Here is a 16091-nt window from a genome sequence, read left to right as displayed (position 1 = left end):
TGTCAATCTCCACATGACCGGGGACGCAACTGAAACCGACTTGTGAGAATTCATTCAACTGAGATACCATTACCTCCTGCAACTCAGCCAAGTCACCATCTGAAAACATGTTGTCAACCATGATGAGGGCCGGTACACAGTCCAAGAACACATGAACTAGGGGTCTCTTGGCTATATCCTGTGTATGCCGCAGGATACATATAACAGCAAAAAACTCACATTCCACAATACTCCAAGATGGGGAAACCGAGTACCCGTCAACACCGGTCAGAGTTTCTCTTTCAAATACCGCCCAAGCTACACCAGCTTGCTCGGAGTACTTGGATCCGTCCGTTTATATAACCACATCCCAGGATGTACAGAGGTCCGTGCAAAGCACATGGTGGTGTGCAGCCATTACCGCTTTGTCTTTCCCAATCGAGACTGTCAGGCGACAGGTGAGCTCCTTGTCCGAAGTCTGCCGATGCGCCACCATACCCTCCTCCTTCCACTGTAGCCATATTTCCCTGTACCATGGATGCTAGTCACAGTACCAGTAATTAATAAACTGACTATAACACCTCCATTGTAGGTGTCTTCCCTGAATAGCAACAGGTGGCATTCCAAACTCGGCTAACAGTATGTTGTTTGCCAACCTCATCGGCATTCGAAATACTGATCGGAGGCAGTCGTTAACATGGACCTGAATCTGCTTCACATATGATACGTGGTTGGCTACAAACTCAAGTCCATAGTAGACGGTTGGAAGGTATGCTGCTTGTACCAAGCGGTAAGTCTCCCATACCCCTAACCTACCAATACTCACAAACCTCCTCCTCAATGCCGAAATCCTTCTCCTAATACCCAACCCCCTTTCCAACCAATACTTTACATAAGAGGAAAAGCTAAGAAATACATTAAACCTATACCCAAAAACCTGTAAGTCCTCCAAAGGCAACACCATCTCTCCTAACAATTCCATTCCTTCCCATGCCTTATCTCCAAACCCAATCTACTGAGTCCTGAGGGCACTGAACCCCATTCTCCTGGCTCTAGCGATGCAGTCACAGTCTGCAAATATCTCTCCCGCATGGTATTGGGTGGCCTTACCTGACTCCGCTGCTACCATAATGACCCTGTCATTGACGTACGAGACTACCAACTGACGTACACCGGGAGAGTATCACATGCGTGGCCTGAATATATCTACCACATACACTCCGAAAAGGAATGGGGAAAGGGGTGAGCCCTGAGGTATGCCTTTACTGACATGGTAAGGGTGAGAGACACATCTGTTGAAGCGAAACCGTACTGACCGACAGGAAGCCCACCACTGGATCCATTGGCGAAGATATACTGGACACCCTCTAGCCATCAGAAAGTCTGACAGGAGATCGATATCAAGGTTATCAAACCCTCCTTCCATGTCCATTGACAAGATCAATCTTTTGTACCCCTCATTATGCCATAGGAATTCAAAGACTACTGATATGGAATCATGAACGCCTTACTTACATCGAGATCCAAACTGGGTTTCCCCAGGTCAAGGCAGGCAGCCAGTCTCAACCGGACAATCTGTTCTGTGACTTTCGCCAGTGTCGGCAGAAAGTCTATCATTCTCCAGGATTTCACAACATCCTACCTGGGTTGGTCCAGTTTGGGTATGAGTACTACCTCAATCTTGTGTCAGTCTGGAATATCGTACCGCAGCCTGTAGTCTACAAGGCGCCTCAATATTAGTGTATCTCTTCGTTTCCAAAACTGTAGCAAGGGATAGCCAATATCATCCTTACTTGGGCCTGTGTTCATAGGGAACCTAGTAAGGGCAATTTCCATCTCTTGAGTATTGTCTATATCGATCTCAGAATCCTCCCAGGGGGTGGGGTCGACAGGAGACAACTGCTGTACAATCAGGTCACTAATGTCTGAATGTGTAGTAGCATAGGACCCATCTGTTCGTGCCATAGAGGGAAGGGTTCACTTAGCTTCCAACTTCCGTGCCAACCTAAAAATATCTGGGTCTTGGCTTTCAGCTATCTTTTCCCTGATATGTTCAAATCTGGCCCTCAGCAGGCATGCCTGGTAGACATATCAGGCCAACTTGTAGTCCTCTATCCACTCCACCTGGTGTTTGGAGTATCGATGCAGCCGGGCCACATTCAACCTCATCCTGTCCAACTCCGGTATCCACCACTCGCACTGACCTCTACCAATAGAGGCCCATGGGAGTGCGTCTACCACTTGTCTTACTCCTTCCTACAACCTCCCATCTTCCACCTCTTACATGGCATCCAACTGTTTCTCAACTTTTTCCCAGACTAGCTTTCTTCCAACCTGGCCTCCTACGCATGATGTTATCAGGAAGGTCAATTGCCAACTTAAGAGGTTGAGTACTATGCTCACAGCCAGCGGCGTCCAGGTATCTATGCCTAACATACAATGCCCGGTGTAGGCAAAGATCCATTCTGGAAACGTCCTAAAAGGTTGGTACTGTCGGGGGAACCATGTTCATATCGCGAGTCAGGGCTGTGAACCCCTGTTTTAGCCACTGTCTGCCTGTACTGTTGCGGTCCGCACTGGGGTCCCAGTCTTGGTGTCTGGTATTAAAGTCACCAAACACGATGTCTGGTTCTCCGAGTTTTTCCAACTAGCCAACAAATTAGTCCTTAGTGTAGCCAGGTTGGAAGTAAACTCCGGCAAGTACTTTCTTCATCCTCCTTTCCCAGTAGCCCACACTGACACTGCTCTCCCTGTGCCCCACCATTTCAAACATCCCACAAATGTGGAACCGAACAAACACCTCAACAGCTGACTTCTTAATAAAGGTAAACAAATCCCACACATCAACATCTATAGGTACATGCAGTCCCTCCAGGTCAACCGGTGGTTCGATAATAAGAAACAAATCAACAAAAGAAAACAAATCAAACACCAGTGCCTGATTCCGACTACTCCTCCCCACATTTAATGCCATTATCATAATCAGTATTAAAAGGGGGCCTCAACTAATCCACTCAGGCCACAAGGGTCCGAGGCGTAAGGGACACCACTATCCTGGTTCTGGGCGGTCCAAAACGTATCTTGCCGGTGGGATTTGGAGGTGGCTGTAGTTTTCAAAATCCCACACGCCAGCGAGGGGGAGGGGGAGGGGCATTCCAGTTCCTTATACTTGGCCTTGTGTGACTTCTGACAGGGGCTTTCATCTTCCCCTCACTACTGATCTCAACCAGTCGTGGTATTAGAGATTTTCCACAACTGCAGTGTCTTCTCCGGTGCCTCCTCGTCTGACTTCTCTGTTGTCCCAGTTTCTTGGCAGATTCTGCCGCCGGTGCCGCTCCTTCATTTGAACTTGAGGAAGACAGAGCTGGGGGCAACGATCTGACTCCTGGGCACTGTCCATATCCAGTGAAATGGTCCAACTGATTACAAAGCCAGCATTGTCTCCTAGTGTGTCCACAGGCCTAACTCACACCTCCTGGGTATCGAAGCTTGCTGCACATATATTCCCGGAAGAAATGTACTCCAAAACAGATCCGACAGCGGAGTGGGCGACCACATGTAGCCTCAAAGTAGCCAGTCTCCAGGCACTAACCACAAACCTTTAGGGGTCTGTGTTCTTCAAACACCCGAACATTGTGGGCTCCTCCTCTCAACCAAATCTTTCCCTCAGCTAGCCTTTCCCTGATGGACTCGTTTCTTTTGACCACAAAACGGATACCACATATCATAACATTAGCCTATCTCATGGCGTGGATAGACCCCATAATATCTGGCCTGGACACCATTACTACACCAGTGTTGGATTGTTCCAAGTCAGTGCGGAGGTCATCAAAAGCTGCGCTTCTGGTCCATCCCTCAACTCTCCATCTTGATCTCCATCCTGTGTCATCAAGTGGGACACCAGAAACAAAAATCTTCACCTTTTCCAAGTTCCTCTGAAACTCGAACTCCAGGAGTGACAACTCTCTAAGTAGGTCAAGCCTTGCCTTGTTGAACTATTTGCCTAGTTCAGTCACAGAATGTCCAGCCAGGGTCAAAAAAATACAACCAATCTCAGACCGGACATGCCCTGCACGGATATACAGGGCATTGCCTCAAATCTTTCCCTGATTTGAGAAGGTCAAGTTGATTTGGTTGCGAATTGCCTCAATTCCCACATTTTCTGGTAGGGCTAGCTGTTTGCAGGTGGCGAATCGCATAGTAATATGCCTTCCGCGGGCATCCGAGGTCGGTGACAACTATAATGGTACCAGTACTGAGTTGAGTGAGTCGGGAGGTTCCTGTGGAACCCATCGGTACTCCTGTCACATTTGAGCTGCGGTTACCTTGATGATGGCCATGGCCGCAGGCCCTGATTAAGCTGGCGGAGTAGCATGTGCACCAGCAATGGGAGCCAGTTCCTGTCTGTCAGTGTTCTTCTCCTGAGTCTTGGCCGGAGTCACCATTTCCTTCTCACTACCAGATCTGCTGACAGCCTTTCTTCTCCTTCTGGCAGCACCGCTCAGGTGCCTACCACATTTCCTACCCTTTATCTTTTTCTTCCTCCCCATCCTCTTTTTCCCAGTGTACCTATTTGCCTTCTCCTCTACGAGCCACACCTAAAGTTAGCCCTCCTTTACTGGAGGAGCTCCCACTGCTAGACTGGTGGGAGGAGGCTGCTGATGTGGAGCGGACAGAGGGTCTCTACTCTTTTTGAGTGGTGGGAGGCTTGGACACGTATGCCATCCGTTTCACTACCTCCCTGAAGGAGGCTTTAGCTGTAGGAGCCGCCATAGCAGTTTCCTTTCCCTTAACAGAGGCAGGCGGTAGTGTAGTTCCCAACAACCTAGATGGTGTATTGCTGGACATCATTGAAGAGGATCGGTGGTGGAGGGACAACTTACCTTATAGGGTCTCTATCTCTTCCCCTTGCTTGCCAACAATGTCTATCAGTGCCTTCGCCGCCCATTCTACCAGGTGTACCCAGCTCCAGTAATTCACTCTGCCCTCTGGTCCTTTATTACTAAACGCAGCGCCATTGTCCATTCAGGTCCGGACATCGTATACTGTGTCATCCTCAATTGACCCGGATTCCGAGGAGAGAAGTGGCTGAGTATTGCCAGAGCAGATATCCTCCAGTCCTTCCAACATGGATCTAATTATACTACCCGAGCGGGGCCCCGCAGTGGGAGTCCTACCTGCATTAAGCATCTCGCATACTCCTGCCATAATTGAATCTGCCCAGGCCAAGGCGGCATCGGCTTCCTTAGGTTGGGTGTCAGGAAGTTGAACCTCCAATAGTGTTTAGGCGTCGTGCGAGGCTTCCTGAGAGCTAAATAGCTGTACTTCCAGTGAGGTCTACTGTCTATTAAGGTCTGGTGGTAATGATGCCATTGCTGGAGAGGGGGCATGGATGCTGTTGCCCAGTCCAGTTGCTTTGGAGTTACGTCCTTTTTCCAAATCCATGGGAGTATCTCGAGCCAACACCTCCAAGGTAGGCAAGACGTCTTCAGTTACCAATAGAGATGGGGGTGGTGGTGTAGCCTCAATGGTTGATGGAAGACTCATAAGTGGGGGAACGGCCAGGCGCCCATGATGTACATCCAGAGGCAGGCCAGGGAGGGTGGAAACAATCTGCTTTTTCCAGCCTTTATCGATATTGATTATCCTCAAAAACTGTGGCCTCAGAACCAGAGTAGAGGACCACTTAGGGGGAGATGCCGACCTCACATGGTGCCATGTCCCAGCGGTAGGAGGCTTGTAATCCTCATCCTCAGGGTCATCTAATCTGAACTTCAGAGTCTCATAAAGAGCCCTTTCTCCAGATGACATCCCGTCCAGAAAGGAAGGAGTGGATGAGCCAACCTTGCGTACAGGAGCCCGGCGGAGGAAATTGGGCATCTTACTTTGGACGGCCCTAGCGAGGAGAGGGTTAGCAGACCACGAACTCGCCTCAACCTTAGCCGCAGCCGAGCCATTTTCGGTATGTAGGATAGAGGATTCAGGGACAATGGCCGGAGAGTCTTTAGGAGGAAAGGGTGCCAGGGCTGGAGAGTATTCCAAGCCATGATCAGAGTTGAACCAAATGAAGAGTCCTGTAGTGGTATCCTTGTTCAAGCCACACGTGGCTGAACAGCCTCTCCCAATTAGGAAATCCTTCACCAAAACCTCTACTTCTTTCATTGTAACAATAGTCGTATCCTCAACCCTTTGCCGAACCAAGTCATCAAACTGAGGGTTCACCACATTTCAACACCCGTGACAGTGGCGAAACTGTAGGAAATTAAAGTTTCCTTTGGGTGCAACATATGACTATATAGTTGTGGGAATAAGGCCACGGCCAGCCTCAGTAGCAGGTGTAAGAGACAAGGCCGTATGGGCTGTCTCAAGTGAGGAGGAAGGGTTGGAGTTGAACCGAACAGGGGACGACATCCTCGAAAGAGGGGGAGAATCCATGGAAGAGGAGGCTGTCGAAGATGCCATCCTCGCCCAAACTATACTCAGTGATTACCAGGACCAGGCTACAGATATCTTACACTGAAGTATCTTCTACGCGAGAACAACTACTTCTAACCGACTGCTCAAAACGAAAAACACAAACAAGTAACAGTAGATGAAGTATTTATCGCGAGTGAAATAAGATAAAGTATTGGTGCGCTCACGTCCGACATGCAGTGCAAGACGTAGGAAAAGTACTTAGAATAAAGTGTGAAGAATCTATCCTCCTCGGCCGCATCGGCCTTCTTATATAGTATTCTTCCCACCCATAGTCATGTGATCCAAAGTGGTCACATATGCGAAACCCAAATCATAACAAACTAATCATGTGACCAAAGTGGTCACATGCTCAAAACCTATGACCTCATAGTAAGGTCATGTGCGAAAACTCATAAACTAATCATAACACAATAAACAAGTCATATGACTCACCTGAGTCACATGCGTGAAACCCATGACCTCCTAATGAGGTCATGTGCGAAACATAAATCATATGCGCAAGGCATACCCACAAGGCATACTCGCAAGGTATACTCACCAGGTGCACATCCCATGACTCATAATCGAGTCATGTGCGAAACATAACAAATCATAACACCATAAGTCATATGACCTAAATAAGTCATATGCGTGAAACCATAACATACCTATGACTCATAATCATGAGTCATGTGAAAACCTTTTCCGTGCCAAGCCACGTTCATAACAGTAAACAAATGACTCTATTGGTTGGACCAATGCCCAGTCGACAAGCTGTAAGCGCTTCAGTTTACCGGAGGTATTAAGAGAAGGTTTATGTCATGGCTTATACCGATAGAGATTGTGGTGCTCATGCATGAGTTTGTATACAGCCGAATCTACTAGCTTAACTCCCACCTCATGGGCAATTTGTGGAAGGTTCGAAGCCGCTGTTCTTTATCCTAGGTGGCTAACACTTTGAGCCTTTTTGAGACTTCACTTCCGGGAGGATATCATTGTGGAATAGCCGGCTCTTGTCTTTTTTCATCACCAAGATCGACTGCTTTTAGCATATGCTGAAACGCAGGACTTTATGCACAGTCCTATAACTCTTGTTAACTTTATCTTTCTGACTTGTAATAGAGGCATTCAGTACCGGGTTGAAAGACTTTGGTGTGTAATGTCTTTTTTGCATACATATTTGGTGGACTAACCTAAAGCTTCATTTTCAAAATCCTTTTTCAGCCCGGGACTGAATACCTTGCAATGGGGTTGATCTTACCTCTGTTCTTCTGTAGGTTTTATGAACAGTTTCTCAGTGAAGATGCAGGCTTGATGCAATTCGGTCAAACAACATATTGGCAGAAATATGTAGAGCAATAATTGCTCCTCTTGTAGACTCCGACAGACTTCTACCATCTGTCATCCTGTCATTTGTTATTAATATCACAATTCTCCAAAGGACTGTGAGCAGTACCTCCCTGTTAACTGATGACTTGAACGGATTGTAAGGATTGAATGAACTTTGGTATGCATATTTGACATAGTACTGCTTCACCATCGCGAGAGGTCACCCCGCAGCGGATCACGGAACATATTGCCACCAAGTAGTCATACCATACTACATTTGGGCTCATGCTTGCTATGCCGAAACGGGTGCCAACTCTTGGCGAGGAGGCACGAGTAACATAGCATCGATGCATCTCTCTTCCCTCTAGACTATCTATTACTTTTAGCCGTCGAGTGGGTAATCTTGTGCGAGTAATTCTTATTAAAGGTTGCGGAGGCGTGGCCATCTACGATGAGGTTAGTCTGACTTTCGTTTACGTGCCGGTACGGCAACCTTGTGTGGCGGTTCTTTCCCACTATAGTACCAGTATTGTGAGAGTTACGGTAGGGTCCGCAAACGGGAGTGGATATTCCAGATGGGGGAGCTCTCGATATTGTGGTTTATTCCCATTTCGATGACAAGTTACTTTGGGCTTTGCCTTGCGACATGACAGAAGATGGACGGGAGGGACAGGAAGGTTTGATCGGTGTGATGAGTTAGTTTGAGAGATGAGATGATACAGTACTGTACGTAGTGATCTGCCAGTGTTTATTCTACGGTGGGTGATTGAATAAAGGGGAACGGTCTGCTGAGCTGGTCTTTGGCCGAGTGCCGGTACCGTACGCTATTCGTACCGGCGTTTTATTATATTAATATTAATATCATAACTCGCTTGATTATTCTACTGGCTGAGGTGGAGATCGGCTGCAAAGCTGCGGTATCGGTACCGGTATTAGGCCCGTACCTGCCTCTTATCTTTGCCTCGAGCCGATATTCATTACCATAACTAAATCTCTGGGGGTGCGGTAAGAGCACAGTACTGTACGAGTACACCGAACGATTTGTGTCCTTTTTTTTTTTTGTCTCCTTTCTTCCTAATTCCAGATGCTTGCCCCATGTGTGAAAACTCCCAGAGCCTCCGGCCTCTTCATAGTAAAAAAGTGAAAGTTATTATAACCTCAGAAAAAGAAAACGAGGATGAAAAAAGAAAAAAAAACCTTTGGTCATTACATTGTACTGTACTGTATCATACTCGTACAGTACATCATTCTCACTCTAGCCACTCTGCCAACGCGAGTCCCTTGCCCGATTGCTTCTCCTCCTCAACAACCCATCCGCACAACAACAACAGCTTCCTCTTCTCGGGCTCATCCCAAATTACTCCTATTCCATATACCTACGGAGATCATTAATATTTAGTTTTACGCTGTCCAACCGCTCAACTTTGGATTGTCGGTCTTCGCTTGCTCTTGGTTACCCCCCCATCTGCTCTCCCTTTGGCTGGGCTCTCGGGACCCTTGGGTCTCTGCTCTATAGCTCGAACTCATACCTTCGCGATTGCTGAAAATATGGCGGACGATACCCCTCCCGTGAGCTGCCTTGCAAGCTCCTTCTATTAATAGTTTTTGTTTTATTATTTACCGGTCAACTGATCTTGCTACGTAGGCTTCTGTTTCTTCGTTGCGTTCGAGGTTCGAGCAAATGACAACTTCAAAACCCAAACCACCTGTACCCTCGCCGTCTGGATCTGAAACAGTGCAAAATCCTCTTCGGCCTGCCCACACTGGATCCGATCCCTTTCTGGAACGTAATTCTAACGGAGGTGGCAACTTCCACGTTCGCGCCTCGCTGGATATCCCTCGAGAGTTTTTTGCCGGGAGTGCAGCGACAGTGGGTAGAGGTGGGGTGTCGAAGCCAACAAACAACAATGGTTCCTCGAACGCATACACACTTCCTCGAGGATTCGCCCAGTCTTCAAGGCAGAGGCCGCTTTCAGTCCATAGCACATTTCAGTCTACGCCGACACATTCACCTCCAAGTTTTCGATTTGACTCCCCAAAGACCTCTCCTAACTCGCTAAATTTAGATGCTAGAGGACCCTCACCCGAGCGGCCATCCGATTCTCCAAAGGCTACACCAGCGGCATCACCTCACTCTAGGTCATTTAGGGTTTCTGGTTGCTCTCACTCTCGGTCAAGTTCTCCCTCACCAAATACTGAGCACCGTCCACCGCCCCCACCTCCGGTATCCGCACGTCCTGTACGGCATGAACAACCACCTCCACCACCGATTGCCCCGCCATCTGGAAGTATTAGTGGAGACCGGAGAGCGAGTATGCCAAACAATGGAGCTTTCCGCCGGCCTCCGCCTAGCCCGGTACTACAGGCACCCCAGGATTACAGTGAACCGGAAAAGCGGACTCAGCCCGAACATACCGCTCCTCCCGTCCCGATGAGACCGACAAAACCCAAGATACCAAGCAAACCGTCGATACCAGTAAAGCCAGATCGTGCAAGCTCAAACTCGGGCTTAGCCCCTGCGGCTTCTTCGGAGGAGCACGTTTCGCCGTTTAGTACACCGCCTTCAAGTGCTAATAACTCCCCTAGCAGGTCAGATAACGAATCGGGAAAGCAGCCAAGGATTATGTCTAGGCAAACGACAGGAATGCCTACCTACTCCCCCCCCCCGCCATTACATTATACCACTATGGAAAGGGCTAGGGAGCGGAATGGGGCTGGGGTGGACACAGGGATCCTCCCGGCAAAAGCGCCCATACCACCTCCGCCAAGGATTTCCAGAGAGGAAATTAGACCAAGGATGAAGTTTGAGGATTCATTTCGGGGCCAGCGGACATCACTGGACGACGCGGGGCTGAGGCCGGACCTCCCTCCAAGGCCCCCAGGTGGAATCATCGGCGGAATTAGAGCTAGAGTCCCAAGCTTAAGGGGGCGAAGCTATTCTCCCCCTCGGGTGTCATCGGAGCTTGGGCCTGCGCCTGAGCCACCCACCTTTCTCCCACCACCTAGGCGAGGTTTCTCTTCGGTCAAACCCCAAACCTCAGGCGGCCAGGAGGCGGTCGCCTCCTCCAGCCGCATATCCCCCAACACCTCAGTTGCAACCAACTCTACGACATACAGTAACGGTGCGGAGGATTCCTACGGTGGCTATGGTCCCGATGATTCTGACGAGGCATTGTCCGATGAGAACCAATCGGCGTTGAGTGAATACCCGGATTCATCCCAGGCTAACCGGCGCCACCCAGTTTCCAAGAGCGGAATCCGAGATATAAACTGTAGAACGTATGTCAGGTACTTTGCTGTTTGCGGAAAGTACGTTTGCACAACAAGTAATGCTACCAATGTCTGGAATATGGACACAGGCCAGTGCATAATGTCAATTAATCATGGGGAGAGCACAAAGGTAACGGCGATTGCGTTCAAGCCCTCGGTAAACGTTGAAGACGAGGGGAAACAACTCTGGATTGGCACTTCGCATGGGGAATTGATGGAGGTTGATATTCCTTCGCAAAAGATCACAAACACCAGGGCTAGCGCGCATATGAAGAAGGAAGTTGTTCAGATTCACCGATGTGGCTATGATCTGTGGACGTTAGATGATGGCGGAAAGCTCCAAGTTTGGACACCGGACGTCAATGGAGTGCCAAACCTTAAGAACTCCCCAACTACATTTAGGATTCCGAATAAACACACATATTCACTCGTCGTTGATGGAATGTTATGGATAGGTGCTGGAAAGAATGTCCATGTCTACCAGCCCAGTTCAGACTCCCGTGTGCAATTCAATGTCACATCGAGACCCTTAACGCCCAACAAGCCAACTGCCGAGATTACCTGCGGGGCCGTGGTCAATAGTGAACCCGACAAGGTTTACTTTGGGCACTCTGATGGAAAGGTATCAGTATACTCTCGATCAAAGTTTACGTTTCTCGATGTAGTCAATGTGTCACTATACAAGATCAATTCCATGAGTGGCGTGGGGGACTACATGTGGGCCGGTTTCAAAACTGGTATGATATACGTCTACGATGTTCGAACCAAGCCCTGGACGGTGCTCAAGGATTGGCAGTCCTCGCACGGTCCAGTAGTCCAGGTGGTTGCCGATCGAACGAGTATATGGAAAGTTGGGCGATTAGAGGTTTTATCTTTGGGAGTCGATAATGTCATTCGGGCCTGGGACGGGATGCTCGAGGATGATTGGCTCGAGAAAGAGATGCAACAACATGACGTCGAGTTTTGTAGTTTCCGCGAGATCAAGGCTCTCATTTGCACATGGAACGCTGGAGCGAACAAGCCACAAGACTTGCTAACTCGAGAGGACGATAAGGTGTTTTTGGAGAATGTCTTGGGGAGTGTCGATAGTCCGGATATCATCGTGTTTGGGTTCCAGGAATTGGTTGATTTGGAGGACAAGAAGATTACTGCGAGTAAGCTGGTCGCGGCTGACCCTTTTGTTTGATTTTGACACTAATATTTGACACAGAGTCTCTATTGAAAGGCGGCAAGAGTAAGAAAAAGAAGGCGGCAGACCAGCAGGAGCACATGTCCCATCAGTATCGACTATGGCAACAACAGCTTACCAAATCGATTGAGACCCATATGCCTCGGGATCAACCATATGCTCTCTTGCATGTAGCGAATTTGGTTGGCCTTTTTACTTGTATCTTTGTAAAAACCTCCGAACGACATAGCATTCGCAATGTATGTGCATCGACTGTCAAGCGTGGGCTCGGTGGTCTGCACGGAAACAAGGGCGCGCTTGTGGTCCGATTCTTGTTGGACGATAGCTCTCTCTGCTTCATCAACTGCCATCTTGCAGCGGGCCAGTCCCATACCATCTCCCGCAATAACGACATCGCAGCAATCCTCGAGTCCACCGCTCTGCCAGCAGAGCCCTCTGCCGAAGCTCGTACGGACATGTTCGTCGGCGGTGGCGATGGCAGCATGATCCTCGACCATGAAATCTGCGTCCTCAACGGCGATCTCAACTACCGCATAGATATGCACCGCGATTCGGTAATCTCCCGAGAAAGACAAGGCGATCTTCCCGCGCTCCTGGAACGCGACCAACTTCTCATGGAGCGGCGTCGAAACCCGGGCTTCCGCCTCCGGGCGTTCCAAGAATCCCAAATTACTTTCTCGCCTACTTACAAATACGATGTAGGTACCGATATCTACGATACTTCGGACAAGAAGCGATCACCGGCTTGGTGCGATCGAGTCCTGTACCGTGGCCTAGGAAGAATCAAGCAGACGGCCTACCGGCGCTGGGAAGTCCGTGCTAGTGATCATAGACCTGTAAGCGCTAGCTTCCTCATCCGTTTGAAAACCGTGGACCAGGAGCTCCGCGGGCACGTGTGGGAGCAGTGCAAACGTCGATACGCGGAAGTCCGGGAACGGGAAGTGTGGGAGGCCAAGCTAGATTTTCTGGTCAACGTTTGCGGATACGGACTTGAAGAAGCACGCCGGTCATTGGGGGGGAAGGAGGGGGTAGTAGAGGCTGTGAGAAGCCTTCAGAAGAGCGGGAGGTAGCGGTTAGAATAATTGGAGCTTTTCTTCCCCCTTTCCTTTTCCTCACCCATCCATCCATTCTTTTTAACTTTCTCATATCTATATATATATATATTTCATTCATGGGGATGTAGATGGGTATGTGCTTTTTGCTGTCGTTGTGTCGTGTCGAGTTTGCGTACGATGGCCTTTTGTCAAGTAGAGCAGAGGTGGTATAGTGGTGAAGGGGTGACGGAAGAAAAAGGAGAAGAAGAAAAAAATCAAAGTGGCGGATGCAAGGGATGGGATGGGATGGGAAAGTGGGGAGTTGGGTCTTCTTTTCATTCAAACTTTTTTTCTTTCTTGTATGTACTGTAACCGGACTTTTCTGGTGTATGGATTACGCTGATTTGATCTGATAACTTTTTAATGTAGGGATAGATGAGACGGTGGGGTACCGTAGTCTAATGATATTTTTTTGATAATATATAATATGGTATTGGTGGTATGATACCATATGGTGGCGAGCATCATAGAGTCCTGCGCGCGCGGGGGGGGATGTTTGTACCCGCATACCTATATAAGTTTGGTGGCTCGCTTTACGGGAGTGATCAGGATTTCTATATCAATCTTACGGTGCTTGGATGAGTGCTCTTGTGTGTTTGACGAGGGCTTTTTGGGGGGGGAAATGAGGATTGCTTCGAGGTGGGATGCGCTTCGTTTGATAATGCTTTTGCTTCTGGGATGATCTTGGGTGTTTCTAGTGTATGATATGATATTCTTTTGATTGTTGGCTCCTGGGATTTTGGGGGGGTTCACACCGCCGTGGCACACCACAGCGGCAAAGTCTCCACACATCCCACCAACCAATCTAGTTCCCGAATGACGCCCCATGCTCCCGCCACCGACGCCACGTGTCGATGCTTATTTCAACAACACCTCACACAAGAAGAGTACGGTAACGGCATACGGATGACACCCCTTATAACTCACTCATTAACCAGACTATCAACCACCAGCGCTACCACCACCATTTCCACTACACAATGTGGTACGCCCTTCCCCTCCCCTCCCCTCCCCTCCCAAAAACTTCCGGACCAAGCTAACTCTACCCTACCGCCACAGCAAACACATCCTAAACGCACAAGTCTCCCTCCGCTCGCCCTGTTGCAAGAAATGGTACGACTGCATAACCTGCCACGCGGAGTCGGAAACGCACCCCCTACTGCAGCGCTTCGAGGTGGTGTTCGCGTGCAAGAAGTGCAAGAAGTGCTTCCGCAAGGACACGCAGGAATGGGACGAGAGCGACGAGTACTGCCCGCACTGCGATAACCATTTCGTCATCGAGGCGAAGGTACCGAGGGCACTTGTAGAGTTTGAGGGTGAGGATGTTCGGAGGGATGCCCGGATGGTCAAGGACGAGAGGGTTGGGAAGAAGGCGGGGGGCACGGAAGGATGGGACGTGGCGGAGGGGGCGGATCGGTTGGGGTAATTGTGGGATTTGGTTATAGAGGTTGTGTGGTATGGTGCTGTGGGAATGGTATGATAGAGAGATTGTGTCGAGCTGTGTAGGGGGTTTGTGGCGGATGGTAACTTATGGAACTAACAAACTGATAATACCATACCTGGTCTGCCACCCGAACTTTAACCCGGCAGTTTTCTTATATCCTCCTCTCTCCTAGCGAGATCCTATCCCCATTCCCCGCACTCTTCATCTCCCCTCCGCTCCCACAACACTTGCACAAACCCCACAACCAAACGCCACCATATCGCCAACAAACCCTAATGACAACCTTCTGCCTCACGAGACCCCCGCTACAAACACCTGCAGCACCGACCCCTGCCAAGGCCTTGAGAGCACCATCGCCTGTGTCGGGGGCCTGCACAGCAAGGTGACTTTCGGTAGTGAGATGTAGGCGAGGTATGATGTGTGGGGTGTGTCTAGGGAGTTGAGGAGGTTTACCGCGTTGGTCAGTGTAGATCATTTTTTTCGCTTGGATTTAGTAGATTGAGGTTTTCTTCTTTTTCTACTTGCGGAGTTTGAGGGGTTTGTTTTGGTGGATGGGTGTAGTGGCAGTTTCCGATAGTTTTGGGTCTATTTGGGGATTAATACATTACTTTTTCCTTCGACACATGGTGTTGTGCGGTCGTATTGTGATACAGTAAGGTAGGCAGCTAGCTTCTAGTGTCCTGCTCCACAGTTACACCTTTTTCGTCTCCCAGATAGCTCTTCCTGCTGCGTCAACAGCCAATTACCCCTCCGTCTCACCCTACCCCAACCTGGCGTTTACCCCCTGCGTTCGGGTATCATAATAATTATCATCCCGGTACTTGCCAGGGACGAACATGATACAGTAACACTTTCCGGTTGAGCCCTTGAAAAGCTTCTATGTAAAACAGGTATCATAGGCCCCCAATCCTTACCTTCTCCCAACCCCCAACCTAGCCACATATGATACCTTAATTTACCATCTTAAATTTTAAAAAAGAAAACAAAAACTCGTATAATAGTACAAAAATTTCCCACACCTCCGTAAATTGTAAACACCACGAACCACACAAAACACACAGAGCGAAACCGACGCAACGATAAAAATACCAAAAATGAGCTTCCTCGACAACGCCTTTTTCTTCCTATTCCTCATCTTACTCAATTTTTGGTTTCTACTGGTGCTTTACCAGAAGCCCCGCGATCGGGCTCCCCTTTGGGAATACTTGGAACGGGCGGCGGCGGAAGGGTCAGCGTGGGGAAGGATCATGGACTTGAACGCGTGGCGGGATGTTCTGAGTGAGTGGAGATCGGGGTAGACTCGGCGCGGGGGGCAGATATATCGGGTGGA

The 16091-nt window shown here is 49.1% G+C and overlaps 2 protein-coding genes; both read left to right on the top strand.

Moving 5' to 3' along the window:
- Window positions 1-9445: 9445 nt before the first annotated feature.
- Window positions 9446-13462, top strand: GSTUM_00011702001 (uncharacterized protein; the record flags this gene model as incomplete). XM_002842077.2 has 2 exons in its annotated part: window positions 9446-12188; window positions 12245-13462. 2 exons carry the CDS (start codon window positions 9446-9448, stop codon window positions 13291-13293), a joined length of 3792 nt encoding a protein of 1263 aa, XP_002842123.1. The 3' UTR covers window positions 13294-13462.
- A 99-nt stretch (window positions 13463-13561) lies between these two features.
- On the top strand, window positions 13562-14875 carry GSTUM_00011701001 (uncharacterized protein). XM_002842076.2 has 4 exons: window positions 13562-13616; window positions 13687-14209; window positions 14256-14302; window positions 14377-14875. The coding sequence occupies exons 2-4, from the start codon at window positions 14144-14146 to the stop codon at window positions 14741-14743; spliced, it is 480 nt and encodes a 159-aa protein (XP_002842122.1). The 5' UTR covers window positions 13562-13616; window positions 13687-14143; the 3' UTR covers window positions 14744-14875.
- Window positions 14876-16091: the final 1216 nt, after the last annotated feature.

The sequence above is a fragment of the Tuber melanosporum genome (assembly GCF_000151645.1).
Source record: "Tuber melanosporum whole genome shotgun sequence assembly, scaffold_9, strain Mel28".
NCBI classification, from domain to species: Eukaryota; Fungi; Ascomycota; class Pezizomycetes; order Pezizales; family Tuberaceae; genus Tuber; species Tuber melanosporum.
The sequence above is the reverse complement of the archived record's forward strand: the minus strand, read 5'-3'. Positions and strand labels throughout refer to the sequence as shown.

What these genes read in the sequence shown, in the direction of transcription:
- GSTUM_00011701001 (XM_002842076.2), top strand. Translation starts at nt 14,144, where the DNA reads ATGCTCCCGCCACCGACGCCACGTGTCGATGCTTATTTCAACAACACC. An exon ending in CCTCACACAAGAAGAGTACG is followed by an intron (nt 14,210 to 14,255) that starts GTAACGGCATAC and finishes CTCATTAACCAG; the next exon opens with ACTATCAACCACCAGCGCTA. An exon ending in CATTTCCACTACACAATGTG is followed by an intron (nt 14,303 to 14,376) that starts GTACGCCCTTCC and finishes CTACCGCCACAG; the next exon opens with CAAACACATCCTAAACGCAC.